Consider the following 24796-nt stretch of genomic DNA (forward strand, 5'->3'; position numbering starts at 1 on the left):
TATTAAAAAGGTATTATGGCTGTTTTAGAAAAAGTAAAGCCAATTTAGAAAAACATTTACAGATGAAACCATGATTTGCTTTAAAATCATATCAAAGGGGAAGACTGAATAAGACTATGGATGGACTAAAACAACCATGGTTTAGTGGCTATTGGGGTTGATGATAGTACATAGTAGTAGTGTTAAGTCGCTCATTCGTGTCCAACTCTTTGTCCAACCCCATGAACTATAGCCCACGAAGCTCCTCTGTCCATGGGATTCTCCAGGCAAGAACAGTGGAGTGGCTTGCCATCCCCTTCTCCAGGGGATCTTCTGAACCCAAGGATCAAACCCGGGTCTCCTGCATTGCAGGCAAATTCTTTACCATCTGAGCTACCAGGGATAGTTCATAATGGTTTGTTAAACTCCTGCTTCTATCTTTATTTGAAATTCTCCATGAGTTGGTTTTTTCTTTTAATCCTCGTAATTCTGACACAAATTTCAAAGTTTCTGAATAACATTTCTTAAAACAATGCTGTTAAGTGGCATATAGTCTAAATACTGTTATTTGGTTATTTGTGGACATGGGAAAGGAATGTTTGGAGCCAAAACTAGAGTCATAGTGATACTGTAAGGAGAAAGTTATATAAACCCAGCCATTTCCTATTGGCATGTTGTTACATTTCAGAAAAACATCTTTGTTTGACTTAGGTCAGTGATTCTCAAAAGTTGACTGTGTATCTGAGTGCCTGGGATATATTCCAGGCCTTGTGCCACAAAGATTTTGGTTGGGAGATTTGGAGTGGCACCTAGGAATTTACATTTCTAGTAAGCTCAGAACATGATTTATCACTTAATGATAATTACAAGAGTTTCAATTCACTGATGTAGAGAAAACACAAAATAATGCAGTGGTGAAATATTTTAATTAAGGCTTACGGCAACAGAAATGACTTCAAGGTTTTGTGAATTATTTTTCTAAAGAAAACCTTTACAAAAGATACTACTTACAAATCAATCATCACTGTCATTGATGTTTCTATGTATTTTTATCATTGCATCATGACAGACCCAAAGAGGCTAAATGATGACAATACTGGCCCCAAAGTCTTCTCAAAAACAGACTAATCAAGATACTTGTTTGTACTGTGTTAGGTGTACATAGTCCATTATTCCAGCCAAAAGCATAGTTCTATGGAAGGAAAAAGCTGAAAAGCATGAGCAGAAGTCCTGGTTTGTGTATATTTAGGTCAGTTAACAGCCATCTTCCTTTCAGCTGTGGCTCCTTCTCTCTTGTTCTTCATAGTGTGGAACAGTGTGACACAGGGCACTTGGTACCAGAGGCACAAGCAGCGCCATCTCCACCACAGCAAAGAGAAAGGAGCCCCTAATCACGCTCATTTAGAAATATGGTGAGTAAACATTAAGGGTTGTCGGGCAGAGAGAAGGGAGAGGAACTGTAGCATGACTGAACACTGCTATATAACAGGTAGGTGCTTTGCATATATTGGTTCCAAAGAGACAAAGCTGCTGCCAAGCCATTAAGGAGCTCCCACTCTGCGTACAGTTATACCATCATAGGAACATAAGGAGACAGTGAAGGTGTTAATCTTGGCCCAGACAACCTACTGGAGAATCCAAAAGAGGCTTACTGAAAACAGGTCATGTATATATCATAGTTCTTGGAAAAAAACAAAAAACAAATGAACCATAAAATGTGAATGGAATTAATGACATATTTTCTTCTATTCTGAGGTAGTCATCAAAAATTATAGAAGACGTGTCCACTAAGTAGGAGTGCTATAATCTTGACACTGAGGCAGGATTCTGTGCCAGCCCCACTCCTTAACCGTGGTAAACAACAGAAGGACAACTGTGGGGATCTCATCAGTTCATTTGTATGTCTTACCTATTAGATAAGGTCTAATAGGAAGAGTTCATCTTACTCCTGTCACCACTTCAAAGCAAGGCTAAAATCTTGTTTTGGTCTCAAATATATGACTTCATTAAATACACCCAGAATAAATTAACACTGACAATTTATGCTCCCGTAACAAATATTCTGTAGCCTGAAATCGAGTTCCTTTACCCTTGAGATATGAAATGTGTGGAAAAACTTACTGGAAATGCTTTCCTGCTAAAACCTGAACTTCAAGGACCACAGCCACCCTGTCCAATACTGAGTGGATGCGGTCTGTCTCTTATGTCAAGTGCCAGGTCTGCTGTCATAAAGGTGAACGTGGAATACACAAGAGCAAGGTAAGCCTGTTGCCACGATCCTGCCATTTCCACAGCAAGCCTGCTCCAAGCACAGATGTTAAATTTCATAGCTTCTGACCTTTGAAACCTAGCGAAATTACATAAATCAGACCTTCCAGTGGTGATAATTCACTGGGATTAAGCCCCGAGGTATCTGGTGATGGAATAGTGCCAGCTATGCTTCTACTAGTGTCTGTGTAGCATAAGGATATGCAGTGGGTACTCAGCTTAGTGGTAGTGTTCCCCTGGATCTAAAAGGGTAGTGGAGGACAGGCTGCTGTTCTCACTTGGGGGAGGGGAGGCAAGACCCAGGGGAATGGCCATTTGCATTTTATACTCCGAACAGAATGCTGGCTCTGGTGGATTTGTTGGTGGGCTCTCCTTGTCTCCAGACATGGGTGAAGCCAACTGGGATACATAATTCAAATTAGCTTCTCCGGCTGGGATTTCTCCCAGGGAGTTCATGTAGTTTTGTTCCAGTGTCTTTAGTAAATTTTCAGGTGAAGTCAGTGGTCCCGGCTGACAGTCTGGGGCTTGAGGGGTTACTGGAAAATGTCCACAATAACCCAAGTCAGAAGCTGCCTGATTATAAGTAAAGTTCTCAAAACAGATGCAAGGTCCAGGACCAGAGTAGTTCGTCTCTGTTGGGAGCAGGTCAAGATAGGCAGGCTTAGTACCTTTAGTTTCTGTGGGTGACTTCCTAGTGCCTGTGAACTGTATCTTACTCCCTTCGGGCTTGTTTACAACTTCAATAGCATCTGGAACACAGTCGTTGACATTCATTATTGTTATATGAGGATTCTCCTGAAACAGAAATAGAAAATGGGCAAAGATAATGTGTGTGTGTATCACAGTATATAAAGTATGTGAAATGCACTCAGAGCTTCACTTCTTTGTGTGTTTTATCCTGGTCACAAGTTAACTGGCGATGATGCTGAAAACCAAAGGATAGCCCCTGAGAGAAGTCAGAGCTGTGTTCACTCATTTCATGGCTGCGGGAGCAGAGGTGGCTGTTGCTTTGTTACATCTTCCTGAGGAGGTCTAGGAATGTATGATTATTGCAGCACAACCCCTGGGTTAGTCTTTAACAAGTACATGGTATCCCTAGAATATCCCAGAATTTACCTTGGATTTTATTAAAGACAGGACGCTGCTCTTGTAAGGGTCTGGAATGTCAGGATAACACTTGTCCTTCAACCTGGAAAACCAATGAAAATTACACTGAATTTTGCAATAGCATGGAATGGTTAAGAGTGAGAAACCTGGAGTCAGATGAATCCTTGCTTTATCACCCTTAACACTATAACCTTAAGCAAGTTTTTTAACCTTCCTAGGCTTTAATTTCCTCACTGGTTCAGTGGAGATCATTATGGTAGTGATGGTGGTGTTGGAAAGATTAAGTGAGTTGTTATATGTAAAGCACTGAAAACATTGCCAAGCACATGGTAAAGTGAGATATAAATATTAGCTGTTGCTATTAAACAAGTGTTGCAATATTTTCAAATAGTTTCCTTATGTATTGTTTATACATCTGTTGATATGTCAACAGCTCATCTATTGATAAACAAGATTACTCAAAAATTTTCATATTTTTACCAAATCTTCTTTGTCCTTTCCTTTCCAGCACTTTGCCTCATATGATCCAGTGTGATTTCTATTTTATTAAATTCCTTTCTAGATTTTTCTTTGACTCTCTTCTTGGATAAAACCTTCCCCACACACTTACCACTGACTTTTTAGGTAGCAGGCGATCATGATGAGCAAAACGCAGAAAATCATGGGGAGGATGATGTTTATCAGTATATGGGCTGGAGAAGGGAAAAGAGAGGGATGTTTTTAGTGACTGCTTTTCCCTCAAAGGAATAAGTTTTACATGTCTGTTATTTCTCAAAACTCTATTTGTGCAAGATTCACTATGAGTGCTGTCTGACTGGTGGGGAGCAGGGTGATGAGACACCAACCAGCCAACACAGGGATGCATTTGCCCATAATACTTGCAGCTCAAACTCATTTCCTCTCCTGACAGAATGGATCATTACTTCCCATTCTTCACTTCCCTCTCTGTATGAGTATACTCCACCCCCTTGACGTACAGGCTCAGCCATGACTTGGTTTGGCCAATGGGAGGTGAGTAGTGGTCACGCTGGTAGCTGAGTTGAGTGTGCTTATTAGAGTTGGCTTGCTCTTGTGTTCCTGTGATGCACTCTGAGCAGAGCTGGTCCCTCAGAGCCACTGTCCTTCAACCTGAGCCTTAGGGAACTAACAAACTACATGGAACAAACCTAAACGTGCCTGAAGCTTGGAGTCCCACCTGGTTCAACCTATATCAGCCAAGCCAGGAGCATGAAAAAACAGATTTGTTTCTGTATGCCACTGAGATTTGGAGGTATTTTTGTTATCCATTGTTCAGTCACTAGGTCGTGTCCAATTCTTTGCGACCCCATGAACTGCAGCACACCAGGCTTCCCTGTCCTTAACTATCTCCTGGAGTTTGCTCAAACTCATGTCCATCTCATCTTCTGTCGCCCCCTTCTCCTGCCCTCAATCTTTCCCAGCATCAAGGTCGTTTCCAATGAGTGGGCTCTTCACATCAGGTAGCCAAAATATTGGGGCTTCAGCATCAGTCCTTCCAATGAATATTCAAAGTTGATTTCCTTTAGGACTGACTGGTTTGATCTCCTTGCTGTCCAAGGTACTCTCAAGAGTCTTCTTCAGTACCACAAGGTATTTTATTACCCATTAAAAACTGACTAATGCACCCCTTCTAGTTAGGGTCTGATAAAATTACCTAAGTCATAACCTAGGTAATTATTCTACTTTTTTTTCTCAGATATACTAAAATATGCTATCTGTGATTTTCAAACTGTTCTGGGACTTAGAAAGTTTCTAGGTCATAGATCAGTCAGATTAGCTTCACTCTTATCGTATGTTGTGGGATTCTGTGTAACTTTTTTTTCTTTTCATGAGTTTCATCTAGAGAAAGAAAGAGACAGACAAAGACAGAGAAGAAAGGTTTAAACATTCCTGATCTAGACAAAGTCCACAACTGTGTGTGTCATTTGTCAGTTTCCCAGGAACTCCTAAGAGAAGAGTTTTGATTTGGAAAAACTCACAGTATTCATCCGGAGTCGTGACCTTTCTGAAGTCATCCAGGGGACCCTCACCAGCACTTGTATAAGGAGTGACGAGAAACTCATAGACAGATTCTGGCTGTAGGTCTTTCATTACAAATGTCTTTTGATCCGGGTTGTCAATTGTGTATTTGCAACATACTGAATTATCTGTGTTTTTTTTTTAAAAAAAATTTTTTTAAGAAGAAAAAAATGATTAAGAGTGTAATAAAGATCTTGTGAGACAGTCAGGCATTAATACTTCTGTGGACTCGGTACTGCCAACATTTCTAAACCAATCAAAAATGAAATCATAATTTCATCACACTGGGAACACTAAGATGTTTGGCTGGTGGCAAGCAAGACGAGCACTCCAGTAAGCAAGGGCTATTCCTGATTGGTGACGGGGGCGGGGGGGGGGGGTGCTGGGGAGGGGTGCAGGGGGGGACGCAAATCTGCCAGAGAGAGAGTAAGAGCTTGCCAGAGCTACTTAGAGTACACTGCGATAAGCTTTAACAAAGTCAAAAAAAGGAAATGAGGTTAGCAAGCAAGTTTCCTAAGCAGTAAGTAGGTTTTCTTAAGGAGTTGGGAGTACTTCAAGTGCGTCTAAAAATACTGGGCCACATTGTTTTTAAGTAGGTTAAAATCCTGGCCCCCATCGTCCTGTCCACCCTACTAATTTAAGGACACTATTAGATCATTAAAGCATGTGAGCACAGAAATCAGCCTGGACACAATCAGAGATGGCTGGGAGCCTTTCCAATTATTTCAAGCAAGGAGATCTTGAAACTGTAAACAGACTAAAAGACAACCAAAAAGTGTCACCTGGAAGAACTGTCTTTTCAAATCCCCGGTGGCACTTCTCCCCTGCCTTGGATTTCAGGTAGACATAGTACCCTTGTATAAAACCGGTTTGAGATTCGGTGGGATAATCCTTCCAACTCAGAGTGAAGGAGTGGGAGGTCAAGTTATTCGGGACCACGTGAGGGTTGTATGAAGGAGCTAAGAAAGGAAGTTGCAATAACGTAAGAGTCACAATTTGGAAGCAGTTTCAGAGCATTCATGTAAACTGAAGGTAGAACCACAGCCCACTCTATAGGTGCTTACGCCAAGTGAAGGACTCTTATCTTTTTCTCTGATTTTGTTCCTGAGAGCTGGGAAGAAACAAGCTTCGTCTTATTCAAGCCTTGACTCTCCCAGAAGTAGAAATGGATGCCCAGAGAGATTCATTAACTTGTGCAAGGTCACACAGCACAAAAGAAAATAAAGGCTTCCCTAGACTTTTTTCCACGCCTGAATTCTAAACATTGTTTGGAAAAATTAACTGATGTGGGGTGAAGGGAGGAGGAGGAAGGGTTATGTTTGAAGAGGTCAGGGTGGCTTTGAAGAGCTTTAGTTCCCAGGCAGTGGTAACACTGCCCAAGTTGTCCAAGTGTAGGTGTGTGTGTGTTAAGTCGCATCAGTCATGTCTGACTATGTGCAACCCTAGGGACCTTAGCTCACCAGGCTCCTCTGTTCATGGGATTCTCCAGGCAAGAAGACTGGAGTGGGCCACATTCCCTCCTCCAGAGGATCTTCCCGACTCAGAGATTGAACCCACATCTCTTAGGTCTCCTGCCTTGATAGGAGGGTTCTTCATCACTAGCACCACCTTGGAAGGCCCTGTCCAAGTGTGGGAAGAGTTTATTCTGAGGCTGCCCTGAGTCTGTTTCAGCACATAGGCTAGTGCACGCCTGGCCTATGTCCGCCAACACACACAGAAACACCCCTCCTGCCTGTCTGGGACAGCACCCACTCAATGGAGAATACCGAGAGCTGGTCCGATTGATGCAAGGTAACCAAGGACCCAGCCGCCCAGCTCCCAGCGGGTGTGAGACTGGACGCCAAGAAGCTAAATAAGCAACCACACGACAGGATCAAAACTTGCCCATGTTGCTGGTGGAATTAAAGTACAATGTCTGAAAGGGGCAGCAATTTCACAGTATTTATCTGCCAAAAGTCTTAAAAACTGTAAAACTGTATTTAAAAAGTTCAAACATTCTGGTTCGAGTCTTCTACCTCTAGGACTTTATTTGAAAACCATTATCAGAGCAACGGACAAAGATTCAGCTAAAATGATGGTGAGTCAGATGAGGCTAAAGGGGATTTGGCCAAGAAAAAGAGAGAGATTGAATATTAGAGACTGCAAGAAAATTGAGGGTGAATTTTATAGTTTTTAATTGAAAAAAATTTTAATCATCCTAAAAGTCCAAAGATGGGTGATTTGCCATATGCAAACCATGAGGCAGTTTGCAGTCATAATGACTGATAAGTTAAATATTACTTAGTGACGTGAGTCAAAAAGGACTTTACAAAACTGCATACAGTAAGATCTGATTTTTATATAAAAGTGTATGCCTATACTGAGAAAGGACACACACAAAACATTAACTCTGGATATGTGCCCTTGGGTGGTAAAATCAGCAAGAGTTTTGTCTTCTTTTGCATAACATTTCATGAATTGTCTTTAATGAAAATGTTTTATGTTTACGATTTAAAAATAATGTTTTAAAAAACCCAATGGTCAGAATAAGTAGCACACTGAAAATTAGGAAAGATGCTGTAATTTTCCTAAAGCTGAAGCAGAGAGTCTCTGGGTTGTCCTGAACAAGTCTACCCATGGACACAGTAAATGCTTTAAACTTACCCAGTTCCTCTAAATAGCCAGTTTTTTTCTCTAATAAATGGGCCATCCTTTTTGTAGAAATTTCATAAATTCTGAAGTTGTAGCGAACCCCTGGTCTAAAAGCACCTAGAGAAGAAAAGTCAACAGATTGTCAATAACACAGGATGACATTCTCTTTACCTCTGAAAAGGAAAAGGATGAAAAATGAATTTGGGTCCCCTTAAAAAGTCCTCCTCCTCGGAGTTTCTGCCCTTCACCTCTACCATCTTCCCTCCTTCCCCTGAGCCCTGAAATCCTCCAGCATTTCTGACAAAGGGGGACTGTTTTCTACATCATCCTCTCGATTAAGAGCTCTCAAAATGCCCTTATCCGTGTGCACAAAACTGGGTGCAGAATTCAACAAAAACCAGAAAACCATGTAAAACTCTCTTTTGACTCTAAATCTCTCGTCAGCGACTCACCCTTTTCTCTGCCCATGAGAGGCAAACGCCTGAAAGATCTGCTTCCAGTAACTCACTTTCTCCTCACCCCACACCTCTAACATTGCTCAAGACAAGGGAAGACTCCTCCTCATTCCCGCCAGCCACTGAATGACCCCACTGGGCCTCATCAGTCACCCTCAAGTGGTGGAGTGGTGGTGGTTGAGTCACTAAGTCATATCCTACTTTTAGCAACCCCATGGACTGTAGCCCATCAGGCTCCTTTGTCCATGGGATTTCCCAGGCAAAAACGCTCTAGTGGGTTGCCATTTCCTTCTCCATCACTCTCTGGACTGACAATTCCCACATCTCCACCTTATGCCCAGCAGATGGCGCCACTAACCCACTGCTCAAGTCACCAACCTAAGGCTCCTTAAACTGCTACACTTGCAACCTGGAAAAGTCAAACCCAGTGGGGCCGGCAAGAGACCAAGCTCCACAAGATGCATTGAAACTAAAGGAGTTGATAATCAACTCCCATCAACTCTACTTCTATGTCTTCCAAATCCACATCTTTGCCTTTGTAAAAGCGCTCAGGACGACTGTTACAAAGTTCCTTTGCTATTCATTTGAGACTGCTGGCTTAGAACATATTCATGAACCTTATGAACACCTATCCAGCCTTACATTTGGGTGGCTCTGCGAAAGTAATATAAATGTCAAAACCTAGGACACGTCACTGCAAAACTTGAACTCCAAGACCCACGCGGGATTTGGAGTTACCAATGAGCACAGAGTATTTGAGATGGTCCAGAAATCCTAGTTGAACCAGGTGGATGGAGCGAGATGGTAATACAGAAGGTTCTTCTTACCCGAGCTAATGACTGTGCCTGTGGTGGTGGGTCCTAGGTTTTTCCACTGGAGAACACAGGGCAGGTTCTGGGGACCGTCACACCACTCCACAACGTAGCCTGTGGCATTTCTGGATTGGGGTTTCCAAGACATGGGAAACCCATCCTCTGTACCATTAATTCTTCCTTCTTCAACATTTTCTGTATGTTACAAACAGGGCAATGCTTCAGATTTAATTAATCAGACATTCTGCAAAAGTATCTAAAGAAGAAAATAAGCTTGAAAGTGCTGTGTATCTAGCGGGTCCAAACCTTCCCTCTGTAATTGCAACAGGGCTTAGGATAAAGGTAGGAGGGATGTTTTCATCAGGTTTTTCCTACCTCTCACTCCCAATAAATATTCACACCCGCCCCTCAAATGTCCCTTGTCCTGAGAGAGCCAAAGAAACATCAGCTCCTAAGAGGGATCAGCAGGCAGGACCGCTGGTGGAACAAATCCAGCCTCAAAAGCTTGTTTTTACTAAGAACAGTTCTAAGATTTTTAAAGTGTTGTTAAAAACAAAGGCTAGAGAACACAGATTGGAAAATGATGATTGTTGTGCCTACATTAATATCTAAAATATTTATGCTCTGCCTTTTAACTGAAAAAGTAGTTGACCTTTGACCTAGAACTGTGTCTGGTACTTGATCTACTTTCAAAAATCATCTGTTGAATAAGTCAGCTTATTCCCCCACACAATGCTGGCTGCCCTGGAATGAACTCCTGTCTCCAAGATGTCAGGGGTAGAAACTGAGGTGATTACAGAGAAAAAAAGGAAAAAATGATTCACATACGCACTCAGTCAGATTATGGAAGCATGTGCCACTACTTATGACCTAGGATGCTGCCTCAATGTATTTTATGCACCAGGGTAGTCTTCCTAACATCTGACAATTGGACAAAAGGTGATGGTCTCAGTGGACTACAGCTCTGCTGACTTCATGCAGGACAGTCTAGATCTAGAAGGGTGAGAACTTCTGTTTCCAAGGCTGATTCCACAGCCTTCCACTGTTCAGAAGGCAGTGGACCCAGGTGGTCAGTTGAGTGAAAGCAGACTCTGATCAAGGACTGGGCCTGCAAGCAGCTGTTCAGAGAGGCAGCCAGTGTGGTACAAGCAAGTATGACATGGGATGGACTTAACACTCTAACTGTACTTCTTGTTTCTCTGCAATTCACATTTGATGAGGCATCTTTTCTTTTATCTGGCAATTCTAATTACAGCTGAATGTTGTTGAGTGCTATTACATTTTCCAGAGCACCAAATTATCATCCAGCTGGGAGCATCCAAACAAACGTGCAGCCCCAAGTATGAGGTCAGGGGTTCCCCACGAAGGCTTGTGTCTATCCTATCCACACAGTTTCTCTGTCTTTCCTCATCAGAGACCCTAATCTCTTTCCTGTTGAAGCAGACATTTTCCACTTATTCACATTGACTATAATTTCACCCCAAACTTAAAGCATAACTCTCACCAAGCTGCTTCTCTAACCTTGCAAATATGTCTGGAGAAGTGAAGGGAAAGGCAAAGAAAAAGGGAATCTTTTCAGTCATTCACACTTTAGCATGAATTGGCTGAACCTCCTTGGTCTGTCTCATAGCACATCAGTGACTTTATCCACTCTAGAGACATAAGAATGTGGACCATATCAGAAGGCTAGAAAGAGCCTCACAAGGGGATGGAGTAGGTTCTGAAGGCAGGGCATGAGGAAGAAAGACGGGGTAGGAATCCACAGATGGGGATGACCCCAAAACAGATAAGAGGGTTTAGCAGAGTTGTTTGAGCTAAGCCTCACTGGAGGTAGTGTTCTTTTATCTATCAGCTCCCCTAGGAGTGAATGAAATGCCCACCTTTCCTGTTCTGTTCCTAATAAAGACAGAATACAACCATTCACTTCCTTCTCTGATACAGTTCTTCAAAAGCAAAGATTATATCAAGTAACTCCTTAGTTTTTCTTCTGTGGCACAATCCCAATTTCTTTTTCTTACTTCACACACTGGATGGTTCTTAACCAAAGTAAATAAGACAAAATAATAACACCCTCCAATCTAGCCCATTTAACCTAAATGTAAGCCTAATCTGAATAACAGGTATAAAGCGACCCGACATAACCCCACAAGCAGGATCTGACGATTTTTATAGCAGTAACTGAAGGGTGACATCATAGCAAGGTTCACAGATGAATTTAGGATGTCTGTGGGGTGTGTCCAAGTGCGCAGCGTTTCAGAGTGTGTACCACTGGGGGCAGGGTTAGTGCAACCAAGCTCCTTTCATAGCTCTCCCAGGAAGGACAGTAACACCATTATTGATTATACATGTAAGGTCATTTCCACCTTGTTTGGACTTTCACAGGCTAAGTGTTTAATTATCTTCCACAGCTTTGGCAAAGCCCTTTTCGAAAGATGATGTTAGTTCTCCTTGTGGCCAAGACTGACAAAATATTTTGCCATATAAGAAATGCAACTCATATTCCATAAGCCACAAAGCATGTTCATACCAACTCTAACTCTGTTAGGACTATTTGTTTGTGTTGCATTTATTTGAATAAAACTTGAGATAACTTCCCAAATCAGTGGAAGAATCCCTGGAAGGGAAATGTCCTGAGCCATGGCTGAAATCTTCCCACACCGAGGAGGACCGTCCCAGAAACCCGCCAACATGCCTGGACCCAAAGAAAATGACAGACAGTGTTTGGCAGCTACATCTTTTGTCTCTCCAAACTATGCTTTCCAATGTATCCATATCTACCAAATACCACCATCAACATGTTCCTAGAGAAGAAAAACAAAACCAAAGAAACTCACCATTTCCAGGATGTCCAGAAACGGCAACTGTGGAAGCTGGAGAAGGGCCCACACTGTTGTGAGCTGTGACGTGGATCTGGTAAGAGCTCTGATTGAGGGTTACTTTTGTGCTGTTGGCCGGAGCAGGGACAGAGAGCACCTCTAAACTGGATGGTTCATCAAGATTTTCTACAACTACATTATAGAACAGGATCTTCCCGTGGGTATGCACTTTTGAAAGAGGCTGAAAAAAATATGGACAATCATTTCGACATGGGCTTCCCTCTGAATGAGAGTTTGAATGATTACTTTCTCATCTTTTCTCTCCTTTGATTGCCTTATCCACACACACACACACACACACACACACACACATACACGCACAGCAAATTAAAACAGTTTAAGACAGAAAATAACCTTCTAAATAAACCACACTTGAAATCAGACATTCTATTTTAACTAAAATTGAGTAGAGAATAGGATCATTTGGGGGTGAGCTTAGGAACATATCATGTCCAAAGTGAAGTTACTCAGTCGTGTCCGACTCTTTGCGACCCTATCAGCTGTAGCCTACCAGGCTCCTCTGTCCATGGGATTTTCCAGGCAAGAATATTGGAGTGGGTTGCCATTTCCTTCTCAGGAGATCTTCCCAACCCAGGGATTGAACCCAGGTCTCCCGCATTGTAGGCAGACGCTTTACCATCTGAGCCACCAGGGAAGTCCTATCATGTCCAAAGGGTGACCAGTTAAGGAATCGAGAGGAAGGGGGTTATTTAGCCTGGATTAAAACACACTTCGTGAGTACGGACTCAGTCGGTAAAGATTCCGCCTGCAATGCAGGAGATGCAGGTTTGATCCCTGGGTTGGAAAGATCCACAGGAGGAGGAAGTAACTCCCCACTTCACTACTCTTTCCTAGGAAATCCCATGGACAAAGGAGCCTGGTGGGCTGCAGTCCATGGGGTTGCAAGAGTCGGACACGACCTAGCAACTAAACCACCACCACCACAGTGAGCAGAGCAGGGGAGACAGGAGTAACCCCAGACAGGAGGGGGCTGGGCTCCTGGAATGCCTCCCTCCACCAGCTGGGTCACCCCCTGGCCCCCAAGCTGTGCTTCCCCAGACTCAGGGCCCACGGTCCCTCTTTTAGATGATCCTCCAGGTTGCAAAGAATTCTCTGTCCATACAACCTTGAGCCCACTCCCAAGGCCTGAACCCCCAGCCAGATGGTGCCCCTTGATGTGTGCACCCCCAGACCTGAGATCAGGCTGGGGCAGCTGTTGGCTCGGGGTGTGTGGACAGAACCTGCCCGTACAGACTGGCGCATCCACACGTGTGTGAACAAGCCCCCTGATGGGGAGGACCGGAGTGGAGGTGGGAAGAAAAGTGGGGTGGGCTCTGGCTGGGGGCCAGCTCCCCCAGCATGGCCATGCTTTAGCACTAAACACGAGGAATTCAAGAGCTCTGAGTGGGGCGTCCCCGGTGGCTCAGATGGTAAATAATCTGCCTGCAATGTGGGAGACCTGGGTTTGATCCCTGGGTTGGGAAGATCCCCTAGAGGAGGGCATGGCAGCCCACTCCAGTATTCTTGCCTGGAGAATCCCCAAGGACAGAGGAACCTTCAGGGCTACAGTCCATGGGGTCGCAAAGTCGCACACGACTGAGTGACTAGGCACAGCACAGCATAGCCAGTATTCTTGCTGGGAAATCCATGGACAGAGGAGCCTGGTGAACTACAGTCCACGGGATCAAAAAGAGTCAGCAACGACTTGTCGACTAAATCACCACCACCACCATCTTGACACAAACCAGGCCTTCCACGTTGTCATGAAGGCATGTTAGTCAACACAGAAGGACTAAATTGATTTCTGTCACAATCTTTTAGCTTGACTTATAACTTTCAAATATAAATATTCATAATTTTTAAATATGGTATATATTTATCCACTTCTCATGCCCTGGGCCCTGCAGATGTTAGGGGCAGGCCTTCGGGGAAGTTAGGAGATGCAGTTCTAACCATCGAAACCAGCTACCTGGGCAAAGCAAGAGGTTGCCGAGGAAGGAGGCACTGGTCCAGTGGTTAGGGGTATGGATGCGGAGCAGGGATTCCCCAACCAGGTCACAAATTCTAGTGGATTCCTGGGAAGAGCCCTCCCAATCGAAAGACTACATCAGTATCTAGTCTCGGTGAAAAGTACATGACAAGCAAAAATGTCTTCCTGAACCTTTGGCCTCTTACCTTCCAGAACAAGGTCACCGTTGGATGTCCTGACACAAACATCACATCTCTCCAGACATCAGGCGCCTCCAATGGAGCTGAAATTAACCAAAGGAAAGCTCTTGGGTCACACATGGATGTAGAGCAATACTTTCAACCTTCCTCTAGTTCCATCAGTAAAGTGACCATGGCCAGTCTGACCTGAGGCCCACATCTCGGTTTTTCACTCTCTGTGATGTCTACCCACTTGGTCATGGCCACACTGTTCACTCCTCACGAGGGGAAGGCACACAGTAGGTGCTTTACAAAAGGGCTGCTACATCGGAACGGGACATGACATGGGGGCCTTTGTGAAACTCAAGCCTCAGAGCTTCTAGAAGCCACCAAGGAATTTTGGAACCCTGCGTCAGTCCAATGCTAGGGGGTGAGTTAGGCAAGAATCCTGCATCAGTCCAGTGCTAGATTAGTTAGGCAAATTTCCCATTTCTAGAATTTCTAGGCACAGCAAACCATTGCTACTTGCTTGCCCCTCTGGTGGAGGCTGCAGCTAGACACCCTCAAGCGGAGCCCAGTTCTCCTGACTGCACACTGGCTGGCCACTGGCTGCGGTCAGAGCCTGGGACCCCTTCCTTGTCCCCCTCCTCCCCATGCACGCCCATCCCCCAGTTCCTGGTCTGAGCCTGGGACAGCTCCCTGTGTGTGGGCCCTCGGGGCACTGGCTGCAAACCACCCCCCCACCGCCCGCCTCTCCCCACTCTGTTCTAGAAGACCTTGCCTCCTTGTTATTCTTGCCACTAAACTGTAGACCAGTGATTTATGACTGGATTCAACATATCTCTGTGCAAGAAGAAACTGATCTGCAACATAACATAAAATTTTAATTCTCTGCTTTATGAAAATATAGTTTACAGTCCCCAACAACCGAATTTTTTAAAAAATGAAAAACTTTTTTCATATAGTTGTTAACACTTCCTATTCAACATGAAGGTGACTGTATATTTTTAAAAATCCTTGCCACCCCATGGATGGTAGCCCGCCAGGCTCATCATCTGTCCATGGCATTCCCCAGGCAAGAATCCGGAGTGGGTTGCCATTCCCTTCTCCAGAGGATCTTCCTGACCCAAGGACTAAACCCAGGTCTCCTGTATTACAGGCAGATTCTTTACCATCTGACCCACCAGGGAAATCTCTGAAATTGAAGAGACTCCTTTTTACCCCCTGTAGTTGCCAACACTTTCTAGCACAACATAAAGTGGCCATATATTTGTAAAATCTATTAAGACGCAGATTTCAATTTGCTAAACTAGCCATCAGAGACGCCAATATTAAGTCAAAAATGTATTGGAAAACTCAGGCACCATACGAGGCCTCAAGCTCAGGGCAGAATCTTCCACTGCTGGTTTGTACGTGACCACCTGCATGAAAAGAGAACAGCAGCAGAGCTGACGGTGCCCCATCCATATTTATGTCACTACAGTATCTCCCCATGGGGTCACTTATCTCTGCTCACCGTGACTCTGCTTAAGTAGGATTATAATACATATAAACATTGACTCTGCCAGCATTGAGCAAAGTGTTATCACAGTTGAAAAAATATAGGTTCACCATCAGTAGATTCAACTGATTTTAACTTTGCAAAAGCAAAGTTAAGCATTTTCAGACTTATGATATTATAATCTAAAAAACTAGTTACCAAAAATGCAAAGTTTTTTTTTTTTTTAAAAAAAAGGCAAAGTTTTTTTCTTTCCACTAAGTTTTAGGTATAATTTTGGAATACACTTGCAAAAAATAATCCCAAAGCAAAGCAATATTGAAGTATAAAGTATTAGGATAAAGCAAATCTTTGCTCAGTTGCTTCAGTTGTCTCCAACTCTTTGCGACCCTATGAACTATAGCCCACCAGGCTCCACTGTCCGTGGGATTCTCCAGGCAAGAATACTGGAATGGGTTGCCGTGTCCTTCTCCAGAGGATCATCCTGACCTGGGGACTGAACTTGCATCTGCTGTGTCTCCTGCATTGCAGGAGGATTCTTTACCCACTGAGCCACCTGGGAAGCCCACAACTGAGGAATACACCACATTACCATCAGGAACAGGGTTCTCTGCCCTAGGGATTCCTGGGGGGTCTATACGACTAGAACAAAATGATTGGACTCTTCGAGGGGCTGACGAGGAGAAGAGGCCACTGAGCACCTCTGAGCCCAGGGGGGCACTGCCCTCGCTACCCCCTCAGTGAGAGCGCTTTAAAACGTCCCTTCCAGGGTGAAACAGAAGAAAACTCCACAGCCTACAGACAGGAATGACAAGATGGAATCAAATAAATATATATAATCCTTCCTCAGGCAGCAAAACAGCCCGGATTTGAACCCACAAGCTCGCCAGGCTGTAACAGCACCCCCGAGAGACACACCAGGCAGCCTGCAGTCTGGGTGAGGGGGAAGCTCTGGAGTCAGCGCGTCCCTTGCTGGCGGGGCCTGAGAAACTCCTCATCCTCCGGGTGCCTCCGGGCCTCACCCACTGAGTGAGGAGACTACCAGGACCTGCTGCACGGCGGTGGGAGGATTTGAGGAAAACACGGGGACCCTTGGCGCGGCGTCAGGCACACACTGAACACTCGGTGCTCTGGTTACTGTTGTTGTGTCTCTGCTGCTCATTAACTGCAAACTAGGCGCGTCTCCCCAGTCGAGGGGCCCAGGCTGCCTCCTGTGTTAACTGGGCGATGGTATGACTATTATGTGGGATTGGAAGGAGATGAATGCAGGGCTGGGCCCTCTCATCTCCTGGGCAATACTTGTGGTCTAAGACGTAGTTATTTGAGAGGAAAACTCTGTTCAGTCATTACTGAGGAAACAACCTCTGAGAGCATCAAGAGAAGGCTCCCAGTTTGCTGTCGCTGGAACGACCTAACAATGATGATTAAGTTTCCAGATAACTACCTTTCCAAACACAGCCCAAGGCTGTTTTCTATGAGATCAGTGCTTTCCTCCGCACAAATGCTACTGTTGGTCCCCAGGCCTGAATGAAAAGTTCATACTTATTTACAGAGCCCCAATTCCAACAGGAATCCAGCAATACCAGGAGCTTAGAAACCATTTTGGAAAACTAAAAATCCCAGAGAAAATGTTCAGTAGAAATAACTTGGCAAATAAATGTCTGAGGTAGATGTCTTCCCTCCCACATTTCATTAGGCATTAAATTCACTTTTTTTTTTTTTTTAAAAGATGGTACTCAGCCTCTGCTGTAATACTTTGCCCTGAGTTTTTGGTACAAGCAGAAGTTCTCAGGGAAGCCCACCCATCTCCTGTCAGTCAGTTTAGATTCTTGGGATGTCAGGGAGCTGAACGTACCAGCTTCAGCTGTGGTGAAATTTTGGCTAATCAATTCACTCCATTTCCAGAAGTGGTCGGCATAAGCACAGTGTACACGGGCCATATATTCTGTGTCTGGCTCCAGTTCACTTAAGAGGTACTCGCCATTCACCCTGACGGAGATATTGTGTTGCTTGATTTAAAAAAAAAAGAAAGAAAGATGAGGTGGGGAGGAAGAAGAAGACAGAAGCACTGGTGAGCACACTGGTAAAGCCAAATCACACATGGAACATCTAGACCTGGAGTACAACTAGTTCTTTGACGAAAAATATCTCTAAATTCTAAAAGTTTATGATTAATTTCCTGGATCTTTTTTTTTTTTTAATTGGAATAGAATTGCTTTACAAAGCTGTGTTAGTTTCTGCTGTAAAATGAAATGAATCATCTATACGTATACATTATACACACACACACACACACACACACACATATATCCCCTTCCTCTTGGACCTCCCTCCCACCTCATACCATCCCACCCTTCTTGGTTATCACAGAACACTGAGCTGAGCTTCCTGGGCTATATAGCAGCTTCTCACTAGTCATTTTATATAGATTGGTGAAGAAGTAATTGTGGTTTCAGACCATGAATTTTAAATCATTATAACTAGGCTCAAACACATATTTATTAAGCAAAATAGGAGCCATTACAATCCACACATTTTTGCCAATAAGAAATAAGTTGGGTTATTCCTGGAGCGTAAACCCTCTGCTTTAGGATTCTTCAAACTCTTGGAAGCATTTTCTGCCTCCTGCTAGTTGTGGAAGCGTTTTCCCTGCAAAACATTGTTGAGATGCTTGAAGAAGTGGTAGCTGGTTGGCAACAGGTCAGGTGAACCTGGTGGATGAGGCAAGGCTTCATAGCCCAATTCATTCAACTTTTGAAGCATTGGTTGTGCAATGTGCATTCAAACATTGTCGTGCAGAAGAACTGGGACTGTTCTGTTGACCAATGCCTGCAACTGCAGTTTTTAGTGCATCTCATTGATTTGCTGAACATACTTCTCAGATGTAATGGTTTCGCCAGGATTCAGAAAGCTGTAGTGGATCAGACAGGCAGCAGATCATCAAACAGTGACCATGACCTTTATTTTTGGTGCAAGTTTGGCTTTGGGAAGTGTTTTGGAGCTTCTTCTAGATCCAACCACTGAGCTGGTCATCACCAGTTGTCATATAAAATCCACTTTTCATCACATATCAAAACCCAATTGAGAAATGGTTCATTGTTTTTGCATAGAATAAGAAATTATGACAATTTAAAATGATAATTTTTGTTATTTCTGGTCAGTTAATAAGGCACCCACTTATGGAGATTTTTCACTTTTCCAATTTGCTTCAAATATTGAATTACCATAGAATGGTCAGCACTGAGCTCTTTGGCAACTTCTCCTGTAGTTGTAAAATGATCCTCTCAATTGGTCATTTCAATTTCTGATGGCCAGTCACTGCACTCCTCATCTTCAAGGCTCTTGTCTCCTTTGCAAAACTTCTTGAACCACCACGGCGCTATACACTTGTTAGCAGTTCCTGGGCCAAATGTGTTGTTGATGTTGCAAATTGCCTCTGCTGATTTATGGCCCATTTTGAACTCTAATAAGAAAATTGCTTGAATTTGCTTTTTGTCTAACATCATTTCCCTAGTCTAAAATAAATATAAAATAAATAGCAAGTCATAAGTCATTAGCAAAAAACATAAAGTGAGAAGTGCATGTTAAAATGATGCATATCATAACCACATTTATTTAAGAATGTATTCTAATATCAAACAGAAAATTCAATAATGCAAAACCATGATTACTTTTGCACCAACCTAATACATAGTAAGGGTATATATGTCAATCCCAATCTCCCAAATCATTCCACTCCTCCTTCCCCTCACCCCCATGTTCACATGTTCATTCTCTATGTCTGCATCTCTATTTCTGCCTAGGAAATAGGTTCATCTGCACCATTTTCTAGATTCCACATTATGCATTAATATATGATAATTGTTTTCCCATTTCTGATTCACTTCACTCTGTATGACAGACTGGTTCATCCATGTATCTACAAATGACCTACTTTCATTCCGTTTCAGTTCAGTTCAGCTCAGCTCAGTTCAGTCACTCAGTTGTGTCTGACTCGTTGCGACCACATAGACTGCAGCACACCAGGCCTCCCTGTCCATCACCAACTCCCAGAGTCTACCCAAACTCATGTCCATCGAGTCGGTAATGCCATCCAGCCATCTCATCCTCTGTCGTCCCCTTCTCCTCCTGCCCCCAATCCCTCCCAGCATCAGGGTCTTTTCCAATGAGTCAACTCTTCACATGAGGTGGCCAAAGTATTGGAGTTTCAGCTTCAGCATCAGTCCTTCCAATGAACACCCAGGACTGATCTCCTTTAGGATGGACTGGTTGGATCTCCTTGAAGTCCAAGGGACTCTCAAGTCTTCTCCAACACGACAGTTCAAAAGCATCAATTTTTCGGCGCTCAGCTTTCTTCACAGTCCAACTCTCACATCCGTACATGACCACTGGAAAAACCATAGCCTTGACCAGACGGACCTTTGTTGGCAATGTAATGTCTCTGCTTTTTAATATGCTATCTAGGTTGGTCATAACTTTCCTTCCAAGGAGTAAGCGTCTTATAGTTTCATGGCTGCAATCACGATCTGCAGTGATTTTGGAGCCCCCAAAAATAAAGTCTGACACTGTTTCCACTATTTCCCCATCTATTTCCCATGAAGTGATGGGACCAGATGCCATGATCTTAGTTTTCTGAATGTTGAGCTTTAAACCAACTTTTTCACTCTCCTCTTTCACTTTCATCAAGAGGTGTTTTAGTTCCTCTTCACTTTCTGCCATAAGGGTGGTGTTATCTGCATATCTGAGGTTATTGGTATTTCTCCCAGCAATCTTGATTCCAGCTTGTGCTTCTTCCAGCCCAGCATTTTTCATTCCTTTTAGTGGTTGAGTAATATTCCTGGACCTTGTAAACAGATGATCCCTTCCATTTGAACCCACACAGAAATAAAAATTTCAAGAGATTTTATATTCACTAGTCTCTGTTCAGACATAAAGAAATTTTTGAAAATAGAAAGTTAAGCTCTTACTTGTATCACTTTTCCTTCACCAAGGAGCTGAAGCTGACACAAAAGTGCAGAATTGTTTCCTATGGAGTGTACCTTCCAGGTCATGGTGGCATTTGTAGCACTGACATTTTTGGGGAATAAGTTATAGGGAGCCACTGGATGAACTGCCAAAATAAATTAAAAAATAAAAAAACTCAAGCATAGATCCAAAAAGACTTTGGTAAATAGGCACTTCATTTTTTTCAATGATTTACTCAATAAGCACTTTTGCTTATTTTTGAGAAAATAACAAATAAAACCAGACTTGCAGCTAAGATGGAGTAAGCCAGCTACAGCCTTTCTCTCTCACTGATTATATCAGAAACTCTGAAAAAATATAAAAAGAAACTGAGGACTCTTAAAATTAAACAAAAGCAAGGAAGAATGTAGAGGGGAGTCGAAACTTGGAGAGGTAGCCCAACAAAGAGAATATAACAGAATCCAGAGTCTAGCCAAAGTAACTTTAACAACGGCAAGAATAGAATCCAAAATCATTTGACATACAAAACAAAACCAAAAAACAGAAAATGCCACCAATTTCAAAGGGAAAAGTCAATCGACAGATATCAACCTCGAGATGACTCATGCATCAAGATGACTCCCTTGAAGCTACAATGATTAAATAAAGACTTTGAAACAGATCCATGAGGTAAAAGTAAATGCACCTGAAATGAACAGAAGGAAAACACTTCTTAGTGGAGAAAAAACTAGTTTTTAAAAAAGAATGGAAATTTTAGAACTGAAAAATATAAATTGAATATCTTGAAATAAAAGCACCTTCCATCTTACCCCCTTCCAGAGCTGCTGTGTGACCTGGCCATTGCCCACCACTCCAAGCTCCCTTCTCTCACAGGAGAGACACAGGATGTTCTTTCTGTCCCTGAAACACCTAGAGCACGTTCCCATTCCAAGACCTTTTCTAGCTCATTCCCTTTGCTCCAAATACTGTCAAGGTTTTCTGCCTCTTTACCCTTCAGTGCCCTCATCCCAACTGAAGCAGCACCCCAGGCATTCTCTACCCTCCTACCTCAATTTTATCTTCTTCACAGGACCTAGCAATGCTTGGAGTTATGCTATTAACTTGTTTATATATTTACTGTGTGTCTCCACACCCCCCTCTCCACCCTCTCCCCCAGCACATATACTCATTAGGGGCAATTACTCAATTCTGTTCACAGCTGGATCTGAAGTGCCTACTGGATTGGCATCACCCTGTAATTAGTTGACTGACTGAAGTGATAATTAAACTGAAACCTAAATGATGTATAGAATTAAGAAGGTAAAAGGACAAGCATTCCGGAAAAAATGAACAGCATGATTAAAGATTCTGCATTTCATAAAAGAGGAGCGGGTGTAATCAAAACATAGAGATATCCAGCTTCAGAGATGTGCAGATCAAAACCATCACAAAATACCACTTTCCATTCATTCAACTGACAAAAATGAAATGACAACAATTCAAAAATGAATTGGCGGCAATACCGATTTGGAGAGAATACACTGCTACAACCACTTTGGAAATGAATTTGGCACTATCTTGTAAGTTGAACATTTACATTTTCTGAGTCCTCACCAATTCTACTCTTAGGTACAGGTATACACTCAAAACAAAACCATTATTGGTGTTTACTGGATATATATATCAAAATGCTCTTATTAACACTGTATCCAAGAGCATAAACCTTGAGACAATCTGAAAACCCATCAAAGGAGATGCATGAATAAAATACTGTATATTTACACAATGAAATACTTTATATCAGTGAAACTAAATGGACTACAGCACCACTGAATAATATGAGTGTTAGCAATGTAATATTATATAAGAACAATTACTAGGATTATTACATATAGCTTAATATCTCTGATATGCATTAAAACAAAATAAAAACAGGATTTCATAAGAAATGAGAATATATCCACAAGCACACACAAAATAAATCTGTCATTTCCTTAGTGGAAGGAGCGGGACAGGGGCCTGTGGGATGGGAGATGACATAAGTTATTGTCAGATTTCTAGTTTGAACTGGAGGCAAGCTCCTCGGCATTTATTACATCATCAACAGAAACAAATAATGGGGACCATGGGCCATGCATGCACCCGTGAAGAGAAGCGTGGCATGAAGAATAGTTACAAACTAAAACTTTCACTTAGCATGTGAACTAGGCAGAAATCTCTAGCACATTTACTTGATCACACAATGTGTCAAACAAAGCTATGCCAGTGACCACAGTGAGCTACACTCAAGTCTCACCTCCATGGATCAGGTTAAAAAGAATACTGACACTTCTTTTTCTAAAGTAGTTTTCAGCCACGAGTGTAAAGTTATACATTTCTTGTGAGTCTTGAGTTACTTGCCAATCACACCGGTTTCTGTGTTTACAAAGTGTCTTTTTCCCGGAAAATCTTAAAAAAAAACACACACACAACAATTTCAGGGTTTACACTTTTGTCAACACAGATGTGTGTCCCTGAATCCCTTGGGGGGACACATTCAGTGGCTTTCAAACTATGTTCCACACAACAGCATGGATCCATCACCAGCAAATACTGATGATGAAAATACTGTTTCAAAAAACTCGATTTATGTGGTTAAATATGTAAGGATGAATTGCTGACTTCCCCTCGTGGGTTGTGAAAACTTTCCTTAGTTTACTACTTTGGGTACTCTTAAAAAGTTAGAAATTAGGTAAATCTAGATCACCATATGGAGTTATTTCACATCAAGATTCACAACTAATGGTCTTAATATTTTTATGCTCCATTTTCCTTTCACAAAACTTGGATAGAAAGTATTATATACTTGTGACCCCTTAAGGATTTCTTCCTGACCCTGGCAAGGTGGTCTGAAAATATTTGTTGAAAATGTTTGATATGTTGTCACAAGCACCTCAAACAAGGGAGAGTCTGTCACTAATGTAACCAGAGCTCACTTACGATTCAAATAAAGTGTAGGAAGGCAGTCCAATCAAGCCAGTGTCATCCCCGGGATCCCAAGTACAGGTCAAAGACTTCAGGTCCCGGGTTTCGCAAGAAAAGTCCTTGGGCTCTTCAAGCACTTCTGTCCATACAAAGAAAAAGCAGATGAAACAGTGAGCAGAAGCCCTTTGCTGAAACACAACGGAAATGAAAAGCTCTCTTGGGGATCTGAGGCCACAGAGTTGTTCTGAACACTTCAACAGAGGCCAGCGCATCAGCAGCTCCAGAAAGTCACATTCAGGTACCTCATCTCGGCCCCTTCTCCTTCCCTCCCTGGTGCTTTGCTGGGCTGTCACCAGGGACAGTGGGAGTGACTGTATGAGGTCTGCACTGGTAGCCCCAGAGCTGGCCAGTAAGCACTCAGCAGTCTGGCGACGCGCAGAGAGAATGAGCAAAGTGATGAATGAATGGAGTCAGTGTTGCCTGGTAGTTTCGTGTTGGATGCTGTGGCTTCAAGAGCCTGGGCTGTGCTTAGGAGGCCGGGAAGCCAGATCTGGGGAACCTGCTAACTTCAGCAGCTGAAGGCTGAGAGTTCTAAGGAACGTACATGTGGCATTTCCAAGTCCCCGAGGCACTGCTGTTCTGAGAGGACACACGAGGGGTCTGGGTGAGCAAGCGTCCAGGAGCCCGGAGATGGCCCGTGGCAGGGAAAGCAGGGAGAGCAGGGAGCGAGGAGCCGCAGGCGCCGCCTCACCGTGTGGGGGGAGGGCAGAGGCTTCAAGACAAAACAGGAGGCCACGGCAGGTCGGGGGGGCGTGCACAGATCGACAAGAGAGATACAACACTGCCTCCTCTCCCCTCCACCACCCAGTTAAGAGCAGCAAAGGCCTCATCTGCTGAAGTCCTGTGTGTGTGGCCTGTGTTCCTGTGATCCTCACAACAACCATTACTAGACCGGTTCGCAGAAGGGGAAGCTTGGCCAAGACAGCGCACCCAGCCACGGGAAGAAGATTCAAACCCGGGTCTTCCGACATGACCTTGGCCGCCTCTCTAGGGCCCTCCAACCTGCAGCCTCTCTCC

The 24796-nt window shown here is 43.3% G+C and overlaps 1 protein-coding gene across 5 annotated transcripts in view; it reads right to left on the minus strand.

Moving 5' to 3' along the window:
* Positions 1-886: 886 nt before the first annotated feature.
* Positions 887-24796, minus strand: part of OSMR (oncostatin M receptor) — a 61764-nt gene continuing 37854 nt past the window's right edge. For 4 of the 5 annotated variants that reach the window (XM_061129914.1, XM_061129912.1, XM_061129913.1 and 1 more), the window contains exons 6-18: positions 23735-23858; positions 23052-23203; positions 20779-20921; positions 17667-17820; positions 14341-14417; positions 12124-12346; positions 9305-9484; positions 8035-8139; positions 6174-6350; positions 5352-5519; positions 3965-4046; positions 3364-3436; positions 887-3042 (exon numbers count right to left, since the gene is read on the minus strand). In XM_061129914.1, coding sequence (XP_060985897.1) covers positions 2467-3042; positions 3364-3436; positions 3965-4046; positions 5352-5519; positions 6174-6350; positions 8035-8139; positions 9305-9484; positions 12124-12346; positions 14341-14417; positions 17667-17820; positions 20779-20921; positions 23052-23203; positions 23735-23858 — 2234 coding nt within the window. In that variant the 3' untranslated portion in view covers positions 887-2466. The remainder of the gene's footprint in view (positions 3043-3363; positions 3437-3964; positions 4047-5351; positions 5520-6173; positions 6351-8034; positions 8140-9304; positions 9485-12123; positions 12347-14340; positions 14418-17666; positions 17821-20778; positions 20922-23051; positions 23204-23734; positions 23859-24796) is intronic. The other variant, XM_061129911.1, reaches the window with a different exon arrangement.

The sequence above is a fragment of the Dama dama genome, chromosome 25 (assembly GCF_033118175.1).
Source record: "Dama dama isolate Ldn47 chromosome 25, ASM3311817v1, whole genome shotgun sequence".
Lineage (NCBI taxonomy): Eukaryota > Metazoa > Chordata > Mammalia > Artiodactyla > Cervidae > Dama > Dama dama.